General features: G+C 27.1%; 1 protein-coding gene across 10 annotated transcripts in view; it reads right to left on the bottom strand.

Annotated features, from left to right (window-relative positions):
* The window catches only part of LOC136984472 (microtubule-associated serine/threonine-protein kinase 3-like), a 112,999-nt gene that overhangs the window by 26,452 nt on the left and 58,964 nt on the right, over positions 1–27,583 (bottom strand). For 4 of the 10 annotated variants that reach the window (XM_067281466.1, XM_067281465.1, XM_067281467.1 and 1 more), the window contains 8 exons: positions 26,285–26,536; positions 22,927–22,955; positions 22,771–22,847; positions 21,074–21,140; positions 15,378–15,459; positions 15,144–15,304; positions 11,803–11,832; positions 1,176–1,248 (listed from right to left, as the gene is read on the bottom strand). In XM_067281466.1, the coding sequence (XP_067137567.1) occupies positions 1,176–1,248; positions 11,803–11,832; positions 15,144–15,304; positions 15,378–15,459; positions 21,074–21,140; positions 22,771–22,847; positions 22,927–22,955; positions 26,285–26,479 (714 nt within the window). In that variant the 5' untranslated portion in view covers positions 26,480–26,536. Of the gene's footprint in view, positions 1–1,175; positions 1,252–11,802; positions 11,833–15,143; positions 15,305–15,377; positions 15,460–21,073; positions 21,141–22,770; positions 22,848–22,926; positions 22,956–26,284; positions 26,537–27,583 lie in introns of all 10 variants that reach the window. The other 6 variants (XM_067281459.1, XM_067281460.1, XM_067281468.1 and 3 more) reach the window with 4 other exon arrangements.

Below are 27,583 nucleotides of genomic sequence, written 5' to 3'. Positions count from 1 at the left end.
AATTAAAGTTTAAAGTAAAATGTCAATTTCAAATAATATATATATATTATTTTATTCAATCAAATTGAAATTAAATACAAAATTATTTTAATATTTTGATATTAGTGATGCATTCTATGATCATTAAAAAGTAAAAGCGTCAGATTCTCAAATAAAGGGCTAATGTTTGATATCGTTTTTTGAATTTTTACCTATTATTTGTCTTTTAATGAAGTTTTTTCTTCAATCCAATGTAACTATTACTTCTGTGACGGTGTTAAAGGAATAAAAAGACTCAAAAATGTATATTTTTGTAAATAGTCTTAACTTCAAATAGAAAATTATATTGGTACTGAGTACAATTAACTTATCAGTTTTTATTTATAGAAACTTATTTAATCTTGTAACATTTGTAAATATCTTAACTACAGTTAAAATATTTGTTCCTTATTAAAACTGGAATAAATATGCAGAGACAGGTGTAAAAAAAGCAATTTGAAGATTAATAATAAATTATCTTGATATATGTATTTATTGATTTTTTTACAGTCTTTTCTCAAAACTTTTAAGATAACTCTGCATATATGTTTTTCAATTTTTTGTCAAACCATTTTCTATAAGATTAATATCAATCATAACTTGGAATATCAACATTCATGGTATTTGAATTATTAATCAAAACTGTGGGATCAAAATATTTGTAACTATACTAAAATATTTGTAACTATACTGAAATATTTATAAGTTTTTTTATATTTCGTTGCCTTTTTTGTTATATTTGATGAAATTCAAAGATATTTCATACAAAAATACATGTATATAGAAGAATGCAGTTTTTGTTTCTTGTATTGAAAACCTCAGTTTAAAAAATTATACTAATGATTATTTAAAGTAAATGATAAGTTTTACAAATATTTAATTTGAATAAAACTATAAGGCCAAACAATCACCAGATTACATCCGGCTACTTTTCCACAATTATATTTAATTATTTACCAAATAATTTGTCACTAGAGGAAGGTATTACGTGCAATCTCTTATTAATGTGAGGTTTGTTTATGTATAAATAGAACTATAATATAATGTAATAGTTTTCACTATATTCTGAAATGGTTTTAATATTTGAACTCTAAAAATGCATTTGTTTATAAATTTATAGTAATGCAATGTTTTTATCTATTATTTTAATTTCTAACCTTAGGAAATCTTTCTTTATAAATACTGTTCATCATAATAATTTCATTATCCATTCCAGGTGAACGCATTGGACTGCTAAAAAAAATTAATTTATTACTTTTATATAATAAAATTTTCCTAAATAAATAAATTACTTATTTTTAATTCATTAAATTATCTCTACGTATAAATAAACTATTGCTAAATTTTTAATAGAAAACATATCTAACAACAAAGTTATTTTTAAACTAGAATTAGACCAAATTTCATAATTCTAGTTAAAAAATAATGTAGCTTTTAGTTATGTTTAAATTATTTTTAATTAATATCAATAAAATGTGTTAAAATTTTTTAAAATTTAAATTCATTTTACTACTAAGATAAATTGCAATTAAAAGTGTCTACTTTCAATTTTAAATATTTTTTAATTGTATTATTTGAATAGGTTAAAAATATGTTTAATTAAATATAAACATTGTCTAGTTATCAAATAAAAAATTTAAATGTTTATTCACATATTTATAAACATGTATGTGCACGTGTACATGCATACACACACACCATATTTTTGTATACATAACCTGTGGTAAGGAACATGGGTTATACAATGGGACAGGTTTTATGATGATTTTAAATTGCAATTACAAACTTGCACCTACAGTTAGGTTGGCCAAAAGAACATACGAATATCTTAAAGAAAGAAAAAACACAAATTATCTTCGAGTAAAATATTTCGTACTCACTCCAATTACAATTGGAAACAAAAGGTAATATTAAGAAATAAAAAAGAAAGTACAGTAATTTCCTTCGGAGCAATGGCAAAGGCAGTATAGTCAGACGGGTCACACAAGTCTTATTTTTGTTATACTAATTTTCTGCAGGTTATACGTCATTTCAGATTATACATTGCCATGAGTTATATGTGCAAAAATATGGTTCCATAAAATTTAACAAAATTATGTAAATATAATAAATGTATAGACTCAATGTTTATTTTCAAAACAAAATCATTAACTTCTTCGAATTGTGGTAAATAGAAAACAATGCTTTTAGTGGAGTACCAAAAACAGCAAATTAACACACGTTTAACAAAAGCAAACATTTTAATGCTTATCTTTAGAAACTCAACTAAAGAAAATTTATCTTGCTTTCACAATAACAGAACATTTTATCAATTTTCTAAATGTAATTTTGTTATTTTCATATTCCATTAAAAGCATTGTTCTTTATTTATCAATGATTTTTATTTTTTGGTTAATAAAATATTATTCAAAACTAGATAACACTGTTGTCTATATTATTGAAAGGTTTAATCATTTACAAAAAAACTTGAAACTTGTTCAAAATAAACATATCATTGATTGTCTGTGTAGGTGTTTATGGGGGATGTGCATGTTAGAATGCCCAATACACATCTACATGCACTTACATGTCTACTCAACTTATACACAATGTCATTCTAATTAGAATTATCAAATTTCTAATAGTTTATAACTGATTTATGAAATTTCAAAGTAGAAATAAAAAAAACCAATCATTTATATAAAAAAGATGAAAAAATTAATTTAAAATATCTTACATTATTCTTATTAATTAGCATATTTAGTCCTTAAAATATTCATATAAAACAATACTTGTAGCAAATTATATCAATTATAATTTAAATGACACATTTGATTACAATAAAATCAAAGTTTTGAACATGTGAAATTAAAAATACTATATACACCCTAACTCAATCAATATTACTATCATTATACAAAAATATAGTTAAAAATTATACAAAATAAAAATATTAAAAATCAAAATTAAAAGAAAGATACTTGATTGCTTGCTGTTCTCTCAACTGATTGCATGTTCCTTGGAACCTAGCATGAAATTGCTATTGAGGACATACACAGAACACTCCTCTTGATGGAAAAAGTGGAGTTTTAGTTTCTATAATTTATAATGGATATGCAATAAAAACTGGTTAAAAAAGGTTTTTAACTAGTTTTTATTGGTTTTAAAGTTTTTATATTTTTACTACCTTTAATGGTCAATTTTATCTACATTTTAACCAAAATATTTTTATTTTTAGTTTTACTTGTTCTACCCCATGTTTTTAACAATTACTTATTCCAGTAATCACTATAATTACAGTAGAGCATCGATTATCTGACCTCCAATCAATCGTCACATCGATTAACTGACCACGTTCTAGTCAGCAAATTCAAATGTCCACTGTGATGCGGCACTACAATATTTGGCTGTCTTGGCTACTTTAATATTATTTTTGTTAAAATTTTTGCGTGTTTTAGCTGGCAACACTGGCTCGACCACGAAAGGGAGGCCAGTATTTAAACCAGGCTTAATTTTATTTAATGACGCTATCCAATTGCTGTTTTTAAAACGTGTGCGAGATTTAGCAGCAAAACATGAGTTTCAGCCGCAAAGCAAAAGAAAATTTTCGACTTCTTTTTCTAATGTATAGGCCTACTTTATGTAAAATATGTAACTCAAATATATTTTTTAATATACAGTACAGTACTCTATTTATTTTGTGCAAAATAAAGAAATAATTTTTAATGATACAATAGCGACGATTATTATTTTTTTAAAAACTTTGTTAGGCTTAACATCAATGAAAATTCAACACGAAGTAGGTTAATACTAATATACTAATTACGTGGGATATACTAATATACTATACTAATAATGTATTTTTTCATACTTTTCGGTTATCCGTTTTTTCAGTTATCCAACCAACCCCAGTCCCCAATTGAGTCGGATAATTGATGCTCTACTGTATAGTTTTAATTTTACCATTATACATAAAGGACTGAAGAAAAGCATAAGTCTCAAAATGCATATCCATTGTAAATTATAGAAAATAAAACTCCACTTTTTCCATCAACAGGAGTGTTCCCGTATGGTGTGTTCTCAGTAGCAATTGTATTATATTTTTTTCTGTTATGTAAACATTAATATAAAAAATTAGAACTAAATATAAATAAAAATTTGAAATCTTCTTTCAAGCATCCTTCACAATCACAGGAACACAATTTAATGTTAGTGAACTCAACCTTTCTTTAAATGCTCTTCTCGATCCACACACAAAACATCAATTCTATCAAATTGTGTTCCTGTAGATGTTAAGGAAATTTACAAGGCTTCAAATTTTTATTTGTATGTTATCTTCAATTTTAAATACTTTTTATTAATATAAATTTGATTAATAATATTTAAATTTAACATATAATCTTATTCATTTATCTTTATGTAACTGTAAAATCACATATATTACCGACTACTAATTTTGATGGACACTTGCAAAATTAGTAAGCGGTAATATATATGATTTTACAGTTATATGAAGATAAATGAATAATTTACACATCTAATTATTACTATTACATATTTTTCCAGTAATCAACAAATTTTTAATTTCACTTTTTAATTATTTCCTCTAAAATTCTCATTAATTTATTCAGGAAGAAAAAATACAGTAATTCAAATTACTCTTATTTTTTTATAATATAATCATCTCTGTTGAATGCTAATTAAATAAAGTAAATCTTTCCTTTCTTGAAAAATATTTTTCTTTAACTTATACAGAATATATCCTCAAATGCAATTTTGTGATAAGTCACAATATAACAACCAACAGAGAAGGTTTGGGTTATCTGTAGTCTAACTACCTATTTACCTTTAATTTAAACTAGCAAATGAGCCTGGCATTGCTCCAGCAAATGATTTGGATGATTTGGTAAATACCGTACATTTGGAAATTAAATAATTACTATCAAAACCAAAAAAATTGCATCTAAAATAGTACAGTGGAAGCCATTCCTCAGGTTAAGCCTTAATCCTCTCCCTCTCCCCCATGAAGGGAATTTTGAAAAATCTCTTCTTAGTGTGCATTTTCATAATGTACCCTAACTGTGTACCAAATTTCACCTCTTTAGGTTCAGCGGTTTGCTCTGGGTGATGATCAATCAATCGGTGAGTCAGGACATGTAATTTTATACATATAGATTACAAAATATTTATATATTTATATAATATAATTCATTAGCTAAGTTATAGCCTGATAATTAATTCAGCTGTATTATTTGTATACATTTTCTGGAAATTAGTGTTGAAGTGAAAGCTAAAATGTTAAAATACTGAAATTTAACCACTCTGTAGTGACCAACGGATATATCGATCATGTGGCAGTAGTGAGGGACGGATGTATCCGTTAAATTCTTTTGGGGTATCGCCAAAAACTACCGCAAAAAACAATTCACATAAAAAATGAATTATGTAACAATAAAAACAGACTTTTCTTCACTAGTCATAACTGTTTAAAAAATCTTTTTCCGAAACAGTAATGAGAAAAAAACACGTGAAAAAATACTTTAAAAATTTCCCACGTTTATTCTCCACTACTTTGGGGTAGCCCCATACCTGACTATCCCACTGTTGAAAGGTTAAGATTTATGCTTGATATTGTTATATATATGAAATATAATACTATAGTAATATTATTTTTTTTTTATCAAACAAGTATTTAGATAACCAGAATTTTAGATAATGCCAACTTTCATACAATGTCAAAAGGGAAAACTTTAATAGAGTCAGTAGGAAATAATGAAAAAATTTCCAGTATTCTACAAGATTCTACAAGTGAAATTAATAATGGACCTTCTTACATCAATGAGTGAATTGTTATATTCTGCACAGTTCCACTTTATAGCTTATATTAATATTAAAGAAACTGTTAAATCTAAAAACATTGAAACTGAAAAAGTCAAAATTATATTTTTAGCATCCTTTTTTCATTAGATAATTGCAATAATGACACACAATGATATCTTATATAGAATTTAACAGTAGATATGCCATTATACTAGAAAAGTAAGTAATGTAAATCTTTATGATCTAAAGTATTAGCTATCTGAACACATTCTAACAGGGCATTTAAATTAACATTTCCATTGCAAAAAACATTCTATAACTATCAGGTCAGTCCATAAGTCCATGTGCATTTTTATGACTTTGAGAAAAATCTTGTTTTGCTGTTAAAAATGTCAGTCCAATGTGATCATTTTTACACTGAAGTGTTAAATTGGATCTCATTCATATAATACTGTTCAGAATTGTGAACATTTCAGTTGTTTATTTTCGTTAAAATGGAAGTAACCCACGAATATAAAAGACATGTTTTATGCTTTTTATTTTTAAGTGGTGAGAATGCTACAAATGCAGCCAAAAAAAAAAAATAAATACTGTACATAATCAAATTGTAATTAGTGCAAGGACTGCGCAGAAGTTGTTTGAAAGATTTAGAAACAATGATTTTAGTGTGGAGGATAAGGCTCGTACTGGAAGACCCATTGACTTTGATGACGATGCTCTCTCTGCACTAGTTGAAGCAGAACCATCTTTAACAGTTGATGAAATTGCGGAACATTTAAATTCATCCCGTGGAACTGTTCATAGACACCTACAACAAATCGGAAAAGTTTCAAAGCTAGGAAAACGGATACCACACGAACTGTCAATAGCTAACCGACAACAACGTGTAAACATTTGCACGTCTCTTTTATCCCGTATTGCTTTAGAACCTTTTCTTGGTAGGCTGGTTACTGGAGACGAAAAATGGATCCTCTATAATAATGTGACGAGAAAAAGACAATGGATGGATCGCGTCAAGCAGCCAAAACCGACTGCAAAAGGTGGGTTGCATCCAAAAAAATTCTTTTGTCTGTTTGGTGGGATATGTCGGGTGTAATTCACTTTGAGCTGTTAGAACCTAATCAAACAATTACAGCTCAAATGTATTGTGAGCAATTAGAGCGTTTAAATGAAAAATTGAAAAAAAAATCGATCGTTGTTAGTGAACAGAAAGCAGGTTCTCTTGCAGCACGACAATGCCAGACCACACGCTGCAAAAATAACTGTACAGAAACTTGAAAGCTACAACTGGAAAATTTTACCTCATCCACCATATTTGCCAAATATTACTCCCAGTGATTATCATCTTTTTCGCAGTTTGCAGAATTTTTTAAAAGGGAAAACTTTTGAGGATGAGAACAATGTAAAAAAGGCTATTTCTGAATATTTTGATTCAAAACCGAAATCATTTTACGAAGACGGGATTAAAAAGCTACCATCAAGATGGCAAGAAATTGTACAAAATAATGGTGAATACATTATAGATTGAAATAAAATTTAATTAAAATTTTCTGCTGCTTTTTTTGTAGATAAAAATACGCATGAACTTATGGACTGACCTGATATTTTGCTGAAATCAATATAAAACTTTAACTTGAATAACTTTTATTCATGCTTATAATATTAGCAACATAGAAATTTTCAATAGTTTAAAAATGAAAATTGTACTAGTGCACTTTTTACTAAATGCAAAATTATTTCATCATTGAAAATTAATCTTTTTGTAAACAGAGTTTCTATACTCTTTAGTGTTTAAGCAAAAAATCAAAATTGTCTTTGTCAGCTAAATTTTGTACAACTTCAATGAAATACGGGTACTCCTCACTTTACCACCTATCTGCTTAACGACCACTCGCACTTACGACCAATCGAGTTTCGATCTGCAATTCGGGGAATCCTCTTTCTCAGCTTGAATGTTGGTCAGTGGCGGATGGTGACATGCGCGCTAAGCGTACTATAATAGTTTTTTTATGAATAGATTTGAAGTTTGTTGCATAATTTGTATAATTTTACAACAATTCTATATTCCTGACACAAGCTCCTCGCTTATCGACGTAGTCGTCAGAACGGAACTCTGTTGTAAAGTGAGGAGTACCTGTATATTCAAATTTTTTGTAGTCACATTTGAAATATGAGAATACTCTATCTTACAAATTAGATGAAACACTTGAAACAATATAAATCAGTCTTTAATTTTTTATTTTTGCTGAATGTTAAAGTACAAATATTTTCAAATAGTCTTTTTCAATCATTCAGGCCAGAACAAAAAGAAAAGATAACATTCTAGAACATACACAAAATGCAAAATTTAAGAATTTATAAACACAGTCTTCTAGATTCAAATAGGGATTTAAATTATGTATGCATGCTTGAACATTTTTCTTCATCTAATTTTTAATGTAACATGTTTTATTGGTTATTTTAAAGTTTATTCCTTTTCTTTTAATTGTAATTTTTTAAACTTTGCATAGGTTCTTATAATTTAAATCTCACCTACACCCTAGAATGTTACCTTTCTTTTTTGTTCTAATCTGAAAGTAATTGTTTAAGACAGTTAAAAATGTTTGATCTTTAACATCCAGCAAAATGAAAAATTTAGATAATAATAATAATCTTATAAGAATTTTACTGAATATAAAATCTAATAACTTATTAACTCATTTTATTTTTACTATTCCTTTACTTTTAGTTATATTTATTTATTCTAACTAATGTATATTTATTTTATTTTTTCAAATGTACATATAAGATTCTTCAGTGAAACGTAGTGTGTGGTACATAATTTCAAAAAGATCGACCCTTGTCCTATTATAAAAAAAAAAATTTTTAAATTTAATTTAATTCAAACTTATTTATGTGTAGTTTCTAAAAATAAAAATAAAATTGACTTGAAAAATATTAAAATGTATTTCTGTAAGATACTAATTTGTAAAGTAATTTTTTAAAATTTTGCAGTCTGTTTCAGAAATTTACTCTGTACTTTGTCATTATATTTATTTTAATAAATTCTACTATGCATTTTATACAATTTTGGGTTAATGTTACCCTAGGTATACAAAATGGCGGCTCGTCTCCGATTCCAGCAATCAGAAGACGGAACAGTGGGGACGCACGTTCTAACCTAACCTAACCTATTCTAATAAATACCATACTTATTACCAACAAAATTATTAGAATAGGTTAGGTTAGGTTAGAACGTGCGTCCCCACTGTTCCGTCTTCTGATTGCTGGAATCGGAGACGAGCCGCTATTTTGTATACCTAGGGTAACATTAACCCAATTTTGAATGTAATTCTTGCCAATGATTATGCATTCAGCAAACAGTTCATAACAACTCGAACATTTTGTTTAAATTTTACTGAAAACAAGAACTTATAAAATATTGAAACTGAACATATTTCGGATTGTTCAGAAAATGAATTTACTATGTCTAGTTTTTGTAAAATAAATTTTGGAAATATTTAGTAGTTACTGAATTCTGTCATATAGATTTTACGGGATGATTGAATAAAATATGAGAACGTTCAACAAAGTGTTCAAGAATTAAAAAAACATATAAAATTTTTTTATTATCCTATGATTCTAAAATTAAACATTTTTATGATAAACTGAAAAACTTATTAACAAATACTTTAAAAAAGTTGATCATCTTCAAATGAACAAAATAATGCATGCTAAAAAAATTTCTTTAAATAACGATTTTGAATAACATTCTGAAAATATGAAAATAAAAATTACATACAAAATATTAAAAAAAAACCTTTTAAATTTAATATTTACAGTCAAATTAAAGTTATTTACCTTATATATATTATTTAAATATTTCAAATTTCTTAATGTCATAATAATGCACTTAAAATTTAAATTGCATAGAAACTCATTATAAGGGTTATTTTATTACTATTTGGATTAATTTCCAAATAAAAACAGGCTTTTCGTTTTGCATCAAAACCAAATTTATAAACTAAATTGGACAAAGTGTAGAAAATCCCTTGCCTGAATCCAGTTCTCTTAAGTTCATCCTATTTATTCTGTACATTTAAGTTTCGATTTTTCTGTTAGGCTTTAAGCTTGCTTTTACTTGAGTATTAATCCAAACAATTTTAAAGTAACTCTTGTAATCATACTTTCTTGCATTTTATTAGCCATTAAGTTTCATTATGATATAAGTATTTTGGAAATTTTTTTTATGTACGTTTATATTACTTAAATACTTTGCATTTAATTTTCATTGTAGTTATTAGCTTTCTTATTTTGTATTTAAGCTTTGTTTTAATATATTTAAAACATTGATAAAACACATTTATGTGGATAAAATGGTGTTTTTTTTTAAAAAAAGCAATGTCTTTTAAAAATTTGTGTTGAATTTTAAAGATTTATTTATTTTTATTTAACCTGTTTTATAAGATTTGAACATCTAATAAAACATAAAAACATAGCCTATTTTTTAAAAAACTGTTCTTTTCAAAATATGTTACAGTGTAGCGTCGTTTATCCGAATCACTTGGGGACTGGGGTTGTTCGGATAACTGATTATGTATGAAAAAATGTATTAACCTATCCCATGTTGAAATTTTTCTCCATTGTGTGTCGCTACGCGTTGAATTTTCGTCGATTTTAAGCCTAACGAAAATTTTTATAATAATAATCGTAGCTATTGTATCGTTAAAAATTATTTCTTTATTTTGTACAAACAAACTAAATATATTGAAAAATATAAAAACAAAAAAATTATACTTTAGAAGTTAATCTAGTATAAAAGACGTTCGATTCGGCACGACACAGTCCGACTGGAAAGCTTTCGGTTAACCGACGTTTCGGTTGATCGGCTTTCGAATAAATGACGCTCTACTGTATTTTGTTTTTTTTTTTTAATGATAAAATGATCTTATTGAGAGTACTTTGTTAATAAAATTTTCTCAATTTATTCAATTCTTAAAAATTTTGATTTTTAATACATAAAAATGGTAAATAGTCATACTTTTATTATCATGATGTTAATCATCTTGGAATATAAAAGTATTTATTATTCTACACATTTAATAAATTTCATGAAACAGTTGATAAATTTAATATTTTACAAGTTTACTTTAAATAAGTTTTGATAACTAATTTAGTTGTTCAATTCACAGAATCTTAAAATTATATATTTATATATACTTTAAGAAAAATTAAAAGATATTTTCTAATAAACTGAAAAATTTGATATTAACACTTACAAAGAAAATTTATAAGAAAACAATTTTATAAAATGATTCATTATTATCAATAATAATATAGAGTATTATAAATATTACTAAATAAATCATGCTGCAAATATATTAAATATTGTTTCCAAAAATAGAATATAAATAATAAATGTATGAATTATAATATATAAAACTTTATGCTTTTATTTATCATTTAAATATTAATTAATATCATAGCCTAGTACAGCAATGCTACATTATTTAAAGCAAGTTCTTTAAAATATTGAAATTTTGAGTATTGCGTGTCTTTACAAATGTTTTCAATATTTTTATAATTTATTAAGTAATTACACTTTCTGTTCAGCACCCAAGCAAATGTTCCAATAAATATATAAATGAAAATTAATAAGAATTTATTGTTTTAGTCTTTGTTATTTAGTTTTCAATATTTAAAGAACGAGAACAAAATGAATACAACTTATACGTAACACCACAAATACTAAAAGCAAGCAAAACTCAATGAAACAACAATTTACAAATATTTTCATTAATTTTTCCATCAGTAAAAAATTTTCATAATGTATATAAAATATTAATGTTTGCTTAATACAATACAATGTTTATTAAAAATTATACTTTACATACAATGTTTCAAAGAATTTGCTTTTTTTTTATTTACAGAGCATAAAACACAGCAAAATAAAGATTACTATGCCAAGCAAAGAGCAAGAAAGCAGGATGAGAAGTATTTTCTTACTCTAATGGAGCAAGACACAGCCAGGCCAGGCTAATAGTGAAGGCACAGGGAAAGAAAGCAGGAAATAAATCATTTTTGCCTCTCTTATATCCAATTCTATCAATATGTAAGAATAAAAACCTGTACAATAATAATTTGGCTTCTAGATTGTTAAATTGGTAATTTAAATTAACTACAAAAATCATCAAAAATTATTATTTAGAAAATATAAGCAGTAATTCTTAATAGAATTTGTTCCAAAAATTAATTGTTATTAATGAAGTCACATAAATATATTTTTAATATATAACAGATTTTACGTAATAAGAAAATAATTTAAACCTGTTGATATCTGTATACATGCATATTTGTGTACTCGATAAATTCATTATGGACTTAAATTCTATCGGATTCACATTGATAATCACTATAATTTCAAGCCAGAAAAATAAACTATGTTTAGTTTATATAATATGGTCCCAAATTCCAAAATCTATTAGTTTTTTTTTCATACAGTAATTCAGCTGTATAAAATGTTAACCATAAATTATAATTAAAACTATTATAGTTTCATAGGAAAACTAATCTGAAACTTAGTCATCATATATTTAATTTATTTATATCATAAAAGTAACAATACCATTACAAATCAATATAAATAAATAAATCCACATATATCTCAAACAATAATAATATAAAACTGCTGCTAGAAAAAAAAACTTAATCAAACAGCGAATACAAGAATATGTGATAAATTTCCTTTCATCCACAATGAACATGTAATCAAAATTCTATTACAATTGTTTGTTATTTACTAAAAAATCCAAGTATAGAGTTTATAAATTATATACTTACAAATACAGATGTCATAAATTTCACATTTAATTACATATACATATAATTTTTCTTTAAAATTGTTTCTTGCAGCATAATTCACGAAACTGTAATTTTCATTTTTGAGACTGAACTACATTCATTTTTTTAATAACTAAGCATATAATTGACAGAGATAATAAATATTAGAATTTTCATCCAGAAAGACCAATCTTTTCTATCCTTACACTACTGCATTTAAACAATATTTTTATAATTTGAAACTACTAAATTAACATAATGGTAAGTACTTTTATTTAAATCAAAGACGTTTTCAATACCTTTATTTCATCATCACTTCCAATAAATAAAAATTTTAGAATGCTTTTGTGAGTTTAAGTGTTTAATAAAGAAATTTAATATTTTAATATAAAATAAACATATGAATATAAAATGTAATATTAAACAAAACTAAAACAATATACTGCACTGAGAACGTATGAAACACCTATCAAACTGACAATGAATCTAATCGGCACATCAATCCATAAATAATACTAGAACAGATTACATTTTTGTTGAATAATATATTTTATATAACTGATGTCATTGGACAACGTATTATTGGAATCTACATAATCGTCTTAAAATTGGCTAACTACAAACAGATCACATTGTTTTTTCAAAACGATGGAATGCAGCATTTCTGAAAAAAAAAACAATAAAATAGTTCCACAAATGAAACAGCTATTCATATATTTATTATTATTCCTATTATTTGTATATTATTTTTATAATACTTTATACTCTGAAGTGTTGTCATTTTGCACTGTTGCAAAACAATAAATTTAATCATAAAAACTAAAAACTGTCTAAAAAAAATTGTAAGGGAAAATGGGATAAGATTGCACATAAGGTAAGAATACATAACCCATCTATTTAGAGATTAAAATGTTCCTGGTAACATTGATTTTGGTCACATGATCAGTAGTTGTTGCCAACATTGACAACAGCCTGAATTTGAAAAAAGGCAAGTTAAACATTTTTCAGACTATTTGATGTTACTTTTTGATAGTATATATTTGTTTATTGAGAATGATTTTGAAATAGGAAATAAGCAAGTGTGCATTAAACATTTTGTGAATATAGCTACATAGCAAACAGCACGTGTGTTCAAGCACTAGTCTGAAGATCTAATGTTCAAACTTACACTTATGAAGTGGTATTTTGGAACAAATGTGCACATGCTCTCTTGCTCTGCAATAGCTTTCCCTCATTGGTTCATAAAACACTATTTGTACTAAAAAAAATGAGTTTTTGATGGTAAAGTGAAATCTGTTTAATGTCAGTTTCAGTACTATTTAAGAATTTTAAAGCAAAGTGTTTATACAGATATCGGTCTTAATCTTAAATTACATTTTTTATGTGTAAAATTTATTAATGCTACAGAAAAAAAAACACTCTGAAACTAACAAGGAGTACTATGCCTATGTCTCCACCAATTTTGATGAATTTTGGCACAAAGGTAGTGTTTGAAATGATAATGTAATCCTCCAAACATTTCATTCTATGGACCATAATGAGCAAGTTATTAAGGTTCAAAAATTAAGATATCCATCCACATAGTCTGATGCTATTGGCTAGTTTGTATAGCCTCCTCTCTATCACAGACAACTTTTTTCCTGTATATAAGTTTCACAACTAAATTTTTTTTTTATTCTTTTGAGTGATGAATATTTACAAATAAATATGTGTCTGATACATTTTCCTGCTCAATAGTTTATTAATAAGTCTGTTTTGATGACAATATTTTGTGCAATTATTCAAGCAAAACCATGAACTCTTGCCCAACTTTCCCTTATACATTTATTTAAAATTAATTGTTTCTAATCAAAACAAACAAAAAATATTCTTATTTTTCTTATGTAATGTAGCTTAAAAATTCTCATATTTATATTATTTCAAATAAACAGTGCTTGAGACCTGATTTAGGTCCCCTTACGTTGCGAGCTCTGAAGCATCGTTTAACTGTGCTTGATAATAGCTATGCTACTGATTACATGTAAATAATCAAAAAATATCTTAGTTTATTTATTTCAACTCTCAATTCTCCTAACACAATTCCTTTATAATTATTTTTCTGTAAAAACATTAAATAAAAAATTAATTATTTTTAAAAAGGAAAAATTTATAATTAATGAATATATAATTTTTGGAACAATTTCATAAATAAAAACTTGATAATGTTTAATTTTTAAGTAATTTTGATGAAATCATATTATTAAATTGATAAATATTTTTTATCTTTATTTCATTTGTAAAATTCTTTTAATTAATATAATTTTGTTTTACTTCCAAAACATCAAAATTTTTTCCAGAAGATTAATAATGATTTAAAAAGTTACAAAATAAAACATAAATCTTGAAGTTTTATATACATATGAAATTACAAAACAATAATTTCAAAATTATTTTCACAAAACAGTTAATCATCGTAAAATTGAATTAAATGTAAAAATTCAACACAACAATTTTAAAAATAATCAAACCTCAAACTTCTGGAACGAGGACGAATCATTGGAGATCGTCTTCCTTCATCTTCAAGACCAGGATTGCTTTCATTACTACTAAAATGTCTAGTATGTTTTGCATCATCTGGAGTTGACTGATTTGGAAATAAGTGTAATTTTTCTTGAGATGAACACTGTGACTATAATAAAGATTAATATATAAACAAAGTAAATAAACTTTCATTTCAAATTCTTGTATTCTTCAAAACATACAGAAACATTTGAACTTCCTGGCGTATTTGTTCCATATCCTGATGATGGGAGAGATGCCACAGACCATCTTCTTCCATCAGCCCTACAACACAAATTATATTGTAAATTAAACTGTCTAATTTAAAAACTAATAAATACACTAATAACAGTAATTTGAATTCAATACAATTAACACAAAAAAACAGGAACAAAAGTAATTACAGTGGTGCCTCATACTTCAAATTTAATTCATTCCAGGAGACCATTTGAACTTTGAATGCTGAATCATTCAAACTTTGAATGATTCAGCATTCAATTTTTCCCATTAGAAATAATGGAAAGTGAATATTAATTGGGTCTGGGAATTAATATTTAAGTAGCCATTTCAATAAATTATGTGTATTTGCTGTTTAAGTTTAAGATAAAAATAACACAATTAAATGCCCTAATAGTAAACTAAAACATGAAAATAATAAATGTAATACATAAATAATGTATAATAAAATAAAAATTGCATTTGCAGATCACACACCATCAACTTCAGCATCTTAAACATGGCTATCAGATCCGCAACATGTACAATTTTCATGCTTCAGCCTATTGTGAAGTTCCTTTCATCTCAATTGTTGATATTACAACCTTCCTATTAGACTTCATTCCTTCCACACTCTTCTCAGATGCCATGATTAATAAGTAAACATTATTGGGTTCAACAGACAGTTTTTGCTTATTCAAACAAAATGTGAAGTAAAAAATTTTAAATAAATTTCTAAACAAAGAATACAATCTCATATTTAACATATTCATAAAATCAAGTCGAATATCTTCTGATAAAAAAAAAAGGTAACCATCAGACATATTCTGCTTAATAGGTTTGGAAAGGATATATAATAATGTCATACAAATGGTAAACAAAAATTTGTAATGTGTTTGGAAAAGATGTTCCTAAACTTTGAACATGTCAAATGTTTAAAAAGTTCCATTCAGGGAATTTTTAACTAACAGATACAAAACATACAGGATACCCAAAAACTGTAAATGAAGAAATTGTTAAAAATTCACAAACAACATACAATGTATATAACCAAACACATCAAAAATAAAACAAAAGTTGTGTCTCACTCTTGCATTACACTCGTAATGATAGACACAACTTGGAATCACAACAGATTGCATTTATGCTTCAAACACATTTTTTCACTGTGTGCACAATTCAAACTTTGAAGCATCACTTGAACTCCAAAACAAATTTCTGTCAGATTCACTATTCAAACTCTGAAGCATTCCAAGCATGTACAACTGTACTTAAAAAAATATATTTCTTATTTCATTCACAGTGTTTTTGCCTTTCCTTTGCACTTTGCTTGCCTTAGGCAGCAATTTTTGGCATGCTGGCCTTGACATTTAGCTATTGTAGTATAGACTTCTCTTACTGTATTTTACGGACTATAAGACGCACTTTTTTCTTCGAAAAATTGCTTCCAAAATTCAGGTGCGTCATAGTCCGTAGCATCTTGTAGGTTTTTTTTTAAAAAAATTGCTTAAAAATTAAGGTGCGTCTTATAGTCCGTAAAATATGGTATTACAGGCTTGTTTGAAATTAATTCTTTTAAGATTATTTTACAAATTGGAAGTGTGACCATAGATATCTTCTAGTAAACATTTCACAAAGGTCAGCAGCAGGTGAATTACTATATCATTTTTTTAATTAGACAAGAAATTCTACATAAACATGGACATTGAGTTGGAGCTGAAAAATGCAGAAAAATTCTCAAAGAACTGCATGTGGCTCCAGAGCCACAGATTATCATCTATTTTATATGAAAAAGTTCATGATGTTTAAAAGTTTGTGTTTATATGAAATATTTCACTTCATAATAAATTAATGAATTAACATGCATCAGAATTTATTCAAAATATCTTAAATCTCAATACTTTCAAAAATCATTATCTAATATCAATAGCTCTTGATTTAGCCATTTATGTTAAAATTATCAGTGTTCCTCTTATGATCTTACTCTGTCATGAGCAACCAACAGCCCCTGGCGATATGCAGCACACAAGGCCCTAATATGCAGCCTATGGCATCTTGGCTGTATCATTATGCAACTCTATTAAGCTGATATTCATGAAGAACAACATTCAAAGGGAGAGTGGAAAAATGGTATAAGTAACAAAAAATTTTCTTTATTAAAAATACAAAACAGTATTACTGTAATTTAAAAATAAAATGATAATAAATGTCAGTAATAGGCAAAGAAACATATCCATTTATTTATTTAATTTTATAAAATATAATTTTTTAAACGAAATAATAAATTTTATCACTAATATATTCAGGTTATACTTATGAGTTTTCCCATTCTGAGTAAGATAATGGGGATTTGCATGGATGCAATGAAAATATGTCACACTTTGAATGATTATAGTGTAATAAATAATACATCATAAGACAGCTTATATAGTCCCATTTATATCAAAACCATCCATTTTTAACCCTTCAAAATAATTGTGTTAGAAAGTTAAGCTAAATTTCATATGATTTTGTTTTTTTTGCAGACAATTTTAGGGTTTAAAACTAGTGAATAAATAATAATAGCAATGATGTCAAGCACTGCATTCTTTAGCTTTGCTCATTGCTCTAACAATCTACATCTAAAATTCTTGACTTTTTTCCATTTTCTAGTTCTAGAATTTCTGCCATTTATTTCATTTGTGATTTTTTAATTTTTTTATCTTTCTGTCTAATTATACTGACGAAATATTGGACATCTATTTTTTTTCTTTTTTTTTCTTCATATTGAATTAATTTGAGTTATACAATCTGTTACAGTATTTGAATTTTTATCCAATTTTGATTAGTTAACAGTCCTTTTATATTGATTATTATTTAATAATATGGAACATAAATCTTACTACATAACATGTACTGATGGGTATAATTGTATCTCATTCAATTTTTTTTTTTAATGTAATGATTAGAAGTTTATTTCTAATGGTAATGAACATAAATTTTTTATTAAATATTTATAAATTACATCATTAGCTAAAATTTAATGTTTTTTCTTCTTTATAATTTTTGAATAAATTAAATATAATTCATTTTTTTGTGTATATGTAAAACAAACCAAAATTTTCTATCTAAATTGTTCAGTTATAAATGTCATTTTCCTATTTCTCTTTGAAGACACTTTTGTTAATATAATAATAAAGAACTTTTAATTGTAAGAAAAATTAATTTATTCTCTTTCCAGCCATATTTAGCAATAATATATAGTAGTATGGAAAGCTAACAATAAGTTGTAATAAGTGGTTGTCAGTTCAGTGACAATTCTTTTTAGGAGATATAACCAAAAAATTAATTCCACCATACTTTAGTTGCAAAATTTTTTCCTGTAGAATTTTGTTTCAACTAACATAGAAATTAGTATATAGATTAAAGTATCATACAGAATAATTACATTTAATTTTTGTAAGGATAAATTATGAAAAAATTTATCACAGCAATATACTATGACCCCATAAAGACTATTAATACATTGATATCATTTTCCAAAAAACGTAAAACTCGACGATCAAATTAAACAAAATATATATTTGCTATATTACACAAAAAACATTATTAATAAATTTAAATTATTTTATACGTAGCTTATATATTCTGTTATTGCATGAATTTTTAAAATTTGTTCAAAAATGTCTAAAATGTTTAATTTTTATTGTAAATATTGAAGGCTAATTTAAAGTTTATTTTTTTAAAATCTTACTTTTGTTGCATCAATTTATATGCAATAAATAATCTTAAATTTAAGATGAAAAATTCTCACTATGTACAAAATACAAATTTGTAGACATGTGAACAATACATTACATAGAGGAGTAACTATTTATATACAGTAGAAGCTCCATATTCACTGCTGAAGTTCCACAAAACTGCTATAAATATAGAAAGTAAAAACACACTTGAAAAAATAAGATTAAGAATCAAATATACGAGTAGAAAATAAAAAAATGTTTTTAATCAAGAAATTTTATCACCGCATTTCTAATCTGTTTTTTCTTGATGTATCTGATGGAGATTCATTTATGGCAAAAATAAAAGCATAATCACTACCAAATTTCAATTTTGTAAACAATCTAGCATTTTAATTTTGTCTCCAAGGAACATCACTCACTATCTTTGGCTTTTTAATACTTTGCAACTTGAGTCATTATATTCAGATGGCATTGTTGATTTCGTAAAAATAAGAAAAACTAATTAAACTTCTTTTATAAAATGTTGATATCCCTAATACATAGAAGTATAAAAAATGTTTCCTACTTGTATAAGTGCATATGCTAAGGTAATGTGAGAAACTTTGATATAGTATCTACTGGTTCAGTTTAATGATCTATGACATGCATTACAGTAAATGTAGGGATCGCAAAAATGCATAAAAATGGTGAATAATTATAAAGTTCCAAAGTCGGGAAATTTCGAAGAGCAACTCGGGTCAGGAACAAGTGTTGGTGATGTAAACCAGACACGAAAGAAACTTTCCTAAAACTTATCTTAAAACAAACGTGACATGATAATGAACGACCGAGGGGATGTCAACCAAAAGAGAGGGAGCTTTGTCCAGGTGTTCGCGTACGAGGGTCAAAATCGGGAAACAAAGGGGGTAAATGGCCACAGAGACATCTGGCAGACCGCTTGAGGACAAAACATCGGAGAGAGGGCCATAACGGCAGAAAATACGAGCACAAACTTCAAGGGCTCCGTCAACACCTCTTGGAACTCTCCCGACCCAGATCAATCTCGGGTTTCGCATAGAAACAAAGAAATGACCAATCGGGGTAAGGGAGAGGATGAACAGAACCAATCAAAAGGGTGAGATTCGGGGGAAATCTTAAAACTCCCGAGTCGCAAGGTCAAGGGAGTTCGCTCCTCCTTCGGTCAATCTTGGGAAAAGTGTGGCAGTTCTCCTCTGGACCAGTGTCACCTCACGGATGCCAGGACCTACGTTTGCCAGCTGACCACACCATCCAAGCCTCCCGTCCAGTGCAGCAGACCTTTCGCCATCCAAGCCCCGGGCACGCATCTTTGAAACATGGACTGCAGCCGACCACGGACAACCCGAAAACATTGTCACCAAGTGGATCTAGATTGCATTGTGTAACAGTATTATGTAAGTTAACTTAGTTGTTAGAATAAACGGTTTTGTGTAAGACACATGTCATCTTTGTCTCCTACCGCCACCACCCACATACGATTTCGACCCTAGGTTTTCCTGACGCGTGATTAACTGTTTTCCCCTGGAAGTTGGCAACCTTACATAAAATACATTTAAGATAAAAGCAGTGAAATTATTTGTTTTGTTATTTTTGTTTCTTCTGTCAGCAAATTTTAGCTTTGTGAATATTAAAAATGGTTGCAAGTACCAAAACTATAAATTTGCAAAAATAAGTGTAAATATGAAACTTCTACTCCATATGACTTCATAATTAGCCAAACACTGTACTATTATTTGTATGGTTTTAAAAAAAAAATAAGCATACAGATTAACTTACACAATTGAAAATCACTATTTGACCAAAACATTGATTTAAGTTACTTTTAATTAAATTTACTTTATATCAAAAATGTTTATAAAATTTATTAAAATTACAATACTAAAATTTAATGATTATAATGTAATATCCTAATAACATGATATTTGATCACATAATATATTTACCTTTTTACTGATGCAAAAGCAAAGTGCTGACTTGGAGACATGTTACGTGGACTTTCTAAAGGACTCCCTATGTGTTAAAAATGATAAATTTTATTATTTTAAATTATTTTTTTCCTTCTATAGATATTACTTTATTTCATAACAATTTATTTGCAATTTTAAACATTATTATTAAAGTAAATAATTCAGATTATTTGTAAAACAAAATCTACAAATAAAACATGATTTTATGCACTATTAGTGTAGGTAAACAAAAGTTAGGAGCTAAATTCTATAACACAAATGCCCATCATGTGTCTGATACTGATTTTATTTTATCAAAAACCAAAGTACAGTAGAGCATTGTTTATCCAAATCAATTGGGGGTTGTTCGGATAACCGATTACGTACAAAAAACTATATTAACCTATCCGATGTTAAAATTTTTCTCTGTTGCGTGTCGCTTCAGGTTGAATTTTTTTCCGTTGCATATCGCTTCGTGTTGAATTTTTGTCGATTTTAAGCCTAACAAAAATTTTTATAATAGTAATCGAGGCTATTGTATTGTAAAAATTATTTCTGTATTTTGTAAAAACAAAATAAATATATTGAAGAATATAAAAACAAAAAAAAAATTATACTTTAGAAGTTAATCTAGTATCAAAAATGTCCGATTCGGCACAACACAGTCCGACTGGAATGCTTTCAGTTAACCGACGTTTTGGTTGACCAGCTTTCAGATAAACGATGCTCTACTGTATTTTAAAGAAGTGTCATTGTGACTTTATGAATGCTATGAATGTCACAGAATTTTTTCCTATTAGTAGTTTCCAATACTAAAAAACATCCTTGGTTTTTTCACCATGCAGGGTTTGAAAAATTTGCTATCAAAGAATTACATGTGGTAGCCAACAAACTACAGGTATTGGTCCAAAACTCCATGCTCCCCAATTAGTCCATTAAGCTGAGGGTCATTTGGGTATTTTGCACTATTTTTAATGTATTTTTTCTTCTTTTAATTTTACTTCTGTATAGACATTTATTAATGAAACAAAGTATAATTTAGTAAACTGTCTCAAACTCAAGAAGTCAACAAATTTTTTAAAAATTTAAAATTATTTTTATAATTAATATTAAATTCCATCATCGGTTGAAGACGAAATAAGTTTTGTTTAAATTTTGAAGTACAATCATTTTGATAGCATAATTTATATTCTGTTAGTTAAAAACAATTTAGGATAAAATAAGTAATAAAATAAATTTTTATTAAGAGTAAGGATCAGTCTCTCATGTTGTTTTTTCTCTAATACACAATGAACTCCAATAATCTTTATAAATATAATTATGAACATTTAAATAATAAAAGCAACAATTATTGTTGCTTTTACTTTAAAACATTTTCAAATGCAAAAATGCTATAAGAATACTATTTTTCAATAAATATACAGAAGTAATGTATAATGTATGCAATAAATATATTTTTATTTATTTATTACATACTTTAACACATTACATAGAATATGACTAATTTAAAAACATTTGTTTAATATAAATTTTTATATCTTTTTAAAACATCTGAGAGATCAAACTCAGTACGGAAGAAATATTGTCCGTATTAAGTTTGATCTTTGTCATCTTTATTACTTTAACAATAAAGTTTGCTATTATATAAAAAATAATATTATGAATTCATTCAGTCAATCAATATTTTAACTTACCTTGTGATATTGGAGAATGACTACGAGGGAGAGTTGGTGAAGTATTGCTAATAAGTGTCATTCTGTGTCCACAACGACTAAAAATATAGAATTAGTACTTTTTACATATAAAATAAATTAAAGCATTATTTTAGAAAACAAACTAATTTACATTACCTTCCTCTTCTAGAAATGCTAAGTTCTTTCTGTTAAATAATAAAAAGATCATAACTACTTTAAAATATTTTGTTCATTAAAGAAATTTCTTTATAAAATAAGAATCACAATCAAATTTCAAACTGGAGAACTCGGTAGTTATACAAGATGGTCATGATTTACATATGTATTGTATTCTTAGAATGCATACAAAAACAAGAATTATACAAATTAACACTTACCGTGCTTGAAACGTAATATTACATTTTCTGCGTTCCTTTGCAAAAAACAAAAAATGTAATATTACGTTTCTCGATATATCATGTTATTTCTAGTTTTAAAACATAACATGAGCAGCAAAACGTGAAAGAATTATTTGTGTTTATTAGTTTGTCTTTTGACCATCAGAGGGCATATTTGTCTCAGAAATTTGAATTGTTAAGGTCACTTCCACAGTTTGATTTGGAGTTCAGTTGTTGTTACCTGCAAGGCTTATTTCGACTTTTTTATTTTGTATATTCGACTATTTTTATCTGATAAGGTATTAAATATGGCTCATACACGTAATAAAGAGGATATTTGTCAATTTATTAACGATGAATTAGACAAATATAGTAATGATGATAGTGATATATTTGATGAGTGTGATAGCGATTATATTTTAGGCTTATCTGGAAGTGAAGAAAGTACAGGTAAGCCATATAATTTCATTTTCTTTGTAGATATATAAAGTATGTGATAATATATTTTTATATTACTAATAATATAAAAGCATGAGCGAGAGTCAGATTCGTGTATGCCTGTCTGGCAGAGTAAATGCCATCCCATCTACATCTGCTAAGGACTGTATGTAACCCCCTATTTTAAATTGTATTATACAATACTACATTATGAAAAATAAATTAGCAATGTATTATACGTTTTATTAGTAAATAAAACATATATTATAAGCATTATGGTGTTTTTCAATTTTTTTCACATTATGTCTATTTGTAAAACATGCCCAAATAAAATTATAATGCAATTTATTAAAATATTGCACATATACATCAAAATTGAGTGTAATATAAATAAATGTTCAACAAATCAGACTCTGTTTTCACTTTTTACCGAGCTTCAGTGGAACGTTTTCTATCTTCAGTAGAAAATATAGTAAAATTACAAAAATCAGCCAGCACACAGGTAAGTAACTAGGTCAACAGGACCAGCACGGTAAATGTTAAGATGAATTATTCTGTAGAAATATATTGTTTGGAACATATGTTCTCTGAATTCAATATAACAGCATTTTGTAATTTACTACTCTAAAGCAATATATAGAACAGAGCACAAGCATAATTGTAGCCACTTCTCTGAGATAACTCAAAGGGAGTTGTTTGCCAGAAAATTATTGTTAAACATGCTCCTTAAAATCAAGCAACTATAATTCAATTTATGTAGGCAGTGTTAACTATGTATTAAATATTGAAAACTGTACACTTATACATATATATGTATACAATTTCTATAGGAAGAAATATCTATCCAATTTGATGGGAAAATGTAAATTATTTACTCTATTTTTGGCAAAATTGTTATACAGTTTATATTTTTATAATTATTTTGTGAGAATCAGGGGTTAAGAATCAAGGTTTAACCTGTTATCCGACAACGGGGAGGTGAGTCCCGCTCACAAGGTCAGTGGATGGCAGTTTAGGAGGGCAAAAATCGAGTGGGAGGTCGCAGATAAGTCGATGAGGCGTCGGCAATACATGAGTAATCACTCTTGCATAATTACTCAAATAAATTTAATAACAACATTAACTAAGTGGTTACATAAACGAGTGACACAAGGCAAAACGTTGGAAGAGGGGCGTCGGCATTCGCAACATTCAAGAGAATTAATCCCCTTTCGATTTCTGATTATACAAAGCTAATTTGCGGTCAATTGAGGGGGGAGAGAGAGAGGTCTTAGGTAACTAAAGCTAAATTTACCTCGTTGGTTGGATGGAGTTGATGGAGATGACCAGTTCTTGTCAGTTGCTTGGACGCCGCCTGGGCAATCAGGTGTGCACCCTTTTTATACTAATTTCGAGGGGCAAAAACTGTCAAATAGTTGAAGATTAATATGGACACCTGTCAGCTGTGCTGGGTCCATCTCCAGCCGTCGCGGATTGTTACAGATGTATTCTTTGGTCGAATTGTTGACGTTGGTGTCTTGAAGGTGAAATATTATGACATAAATTCCTGCGAATTTGACAGTTCTTTCCTATTAATTATCGTAAGGTTTGACAATAATTTCTTAATTTCGCCGACTGACTCTCAGTTGTTTACATTAACATTGTGTTAATCGACAGACAGTCTATAATTGACGGTCGAAATTCTCTCTTCGGGTCAAATGTCACAGACAAAAGTGATAAATTCGATCTCCGATAGCTTCAACTACGCAATAACGGACGCAAAAAGAACATCAATGCATGACCTTTTCCCACCTTCCTTTGCTGCACGTGGCACGTGTCTGCAGACACCTGCACGATTACTCAAAACCACGTAATATTCATCGACTCTTTCGTCGCTGTAAACTATCTCCCTTTTTCCTTACTAATTACTGGTGTTGTGGGGAGAACGATAGTGAAACAACAAAAAAAAGGGGGGGAGCCAGAATATCACAATTTTGTTGATATCCTTGAACCTTGTAACATTGTATTAAAAATATAATTTGCTTTGTTTGACATTAATCCTGCCTTGTAAATGAGCTGATGCCTAATACAATAAAGATTGCTTGATTGATTGATTAATTTTCTACTCTAAACATTACTAACTTTCATTTTATGAGAAAATGTAAATTAATTGTCTTCTTAAGATAACCAAAATTAAAAAGATTAAAAAAAAACTTTCTATGAAAATGTTAAGGATAAATGAATAAAAATTCTTTTTAACAGTACAACTTTTAATATATTAAATTAATATTTACTAAAATATTCTTTGGTATACTTTCTAACAATGACTTTTACTTATTTTTGTGACCAAATAAATAACAATGTATAATTTTAAAATATTAATACATAAATGAGATATTAAAGACTGGTTTTGTATAAATTTTATTTTGTTGGAATTTTTTTCACTTTTAATAACAGCAGTCGTAGAATTTTTCCAATAGAAAAAGGAAAAAAAGAATAAGCAATAGTGTTGAAAATTATATTGTCTATAACATATTAAATTTTAAAATAATTTTCTTCAATTAAGATTTTTTGATATCAATTGGAACTAAAAATGAAAGGTGAAGGTTTCTGACAAAAGTGAAAATGAATCAAGATGGCATGAACTGAAATATTTATTTTCATATATACTACTAAATAAAATTTTAAATCATCAATTATTTGGAGATTATTTTTCTTACCTTTAATTGCATCATAGAAGAGAGATTGAGAGGAAGAGAAAGTGTTAAACTACGTTTACGGAGACCGCTTTCACTAGCGCTTCTCCGTATAGCACCACCAACATACTGATTTCTAGCCTCAGTCACTTCTGTTATTCGATCTTGTGCCTCCATTGCCTCTATTTCTGAGGACTCCTCTTTATCTGACAGAATCATGATCACTTATTCTATTAGCCATTTAATCTTCAAGTTTTCCTGAAGCTTAAATAATTGCTGCACAAGAAGGAATAAGATGATACAAAGAACTTGTTTTTGCATAAAATTTATGCTTCATATTGCAAGCATTATAATTTTCAATAAAATAAATGATATCACTTTCTTTTTGAAATATCTAAATTAAAAAATCTAATAATGAAAATTTCTAAAAAATATAATTTGAAAATTTGTAAATAGGACAAGATTCAATATCTTTTTGTTAATGTTAACTTAAATTAATACTTAACATTATATATATTATGTATATATAAATGCTATTGAAGAATATTTCATAAAATTATAAAATATTGAGATAAATATTTACAAAATATAATGAAACCTATCTAAAATAGAATGCATTTTGCCAAAATTCATAGTGTGTTATGATTTTATTACAGATGCTTACAGATACAAAATCTTTACCGACATGTTGGTATATTAGAATGTTTCTGATATTGGAATCTAGTTGTTTCAATCTCCTGTTTATTTGTTTTTTCGATAGTCATTATTGAAAAATGAAAGAAATATTGGTTTGTAAAAGTTACTGATACCAATATATCAGTACAGTTATGATTTTCAGATTATTGAAAAAAGAAAAAGATCAAACACCAGTTTGTAAAACAAACCAATTTCGATGTATTAGGAACATTCCAATACACTGATATATTAATATCAGTTCAGTATTAGTCACATCTTTAATTTTTATCAATGAAGAAAGAAAAACAGTTAAAACATTAAAACTCCCATTTAGAACTGCTCGTCCACTAATGTGAGTATTCAACTATGATGTACCACTTGATGATCAGCACTAAATTTATTAACTATTACAAGTCAGACTAACACAGACCTCTTCAGCATTTAAAAACTATTCTTATATTATCTGTAAGAATAGTTGCTCTAAAAATTTAATTTTTGTTATTTCTCATTTGAATAATACAGTACTGAATTTTGGCTAAATGAAGAGAGCGGAAGTATTTCATCCTAAAACATTTCATTGTAATTGTTTGATAACTCTTATTCATGAAAAATGGGAATTCACTGAATTAGTTTTGTAACTACTTTTTC

Source organism: Centruroides vittatus, unplaced genomic scaffold, assembly GCF_030686945.1.
Source record: "Centruroides vittatus isolate TY-2023 unplaced genomic scaffold, ASM3068694v2 contig_920, whole genome shotgun sequence".
Classification (NCBI taxonomy): Eukaryota; Metazoa; Arthropoda; class Arachnida; order Scorpiones; family Buthidae; genus Centruroides; species Centruroides vittatus.
The sequence above is the reverse complement of the archived record's forward strand: the minus strand, read 5'-3'. Positions and strand labels throughout refer to the sequence as shown.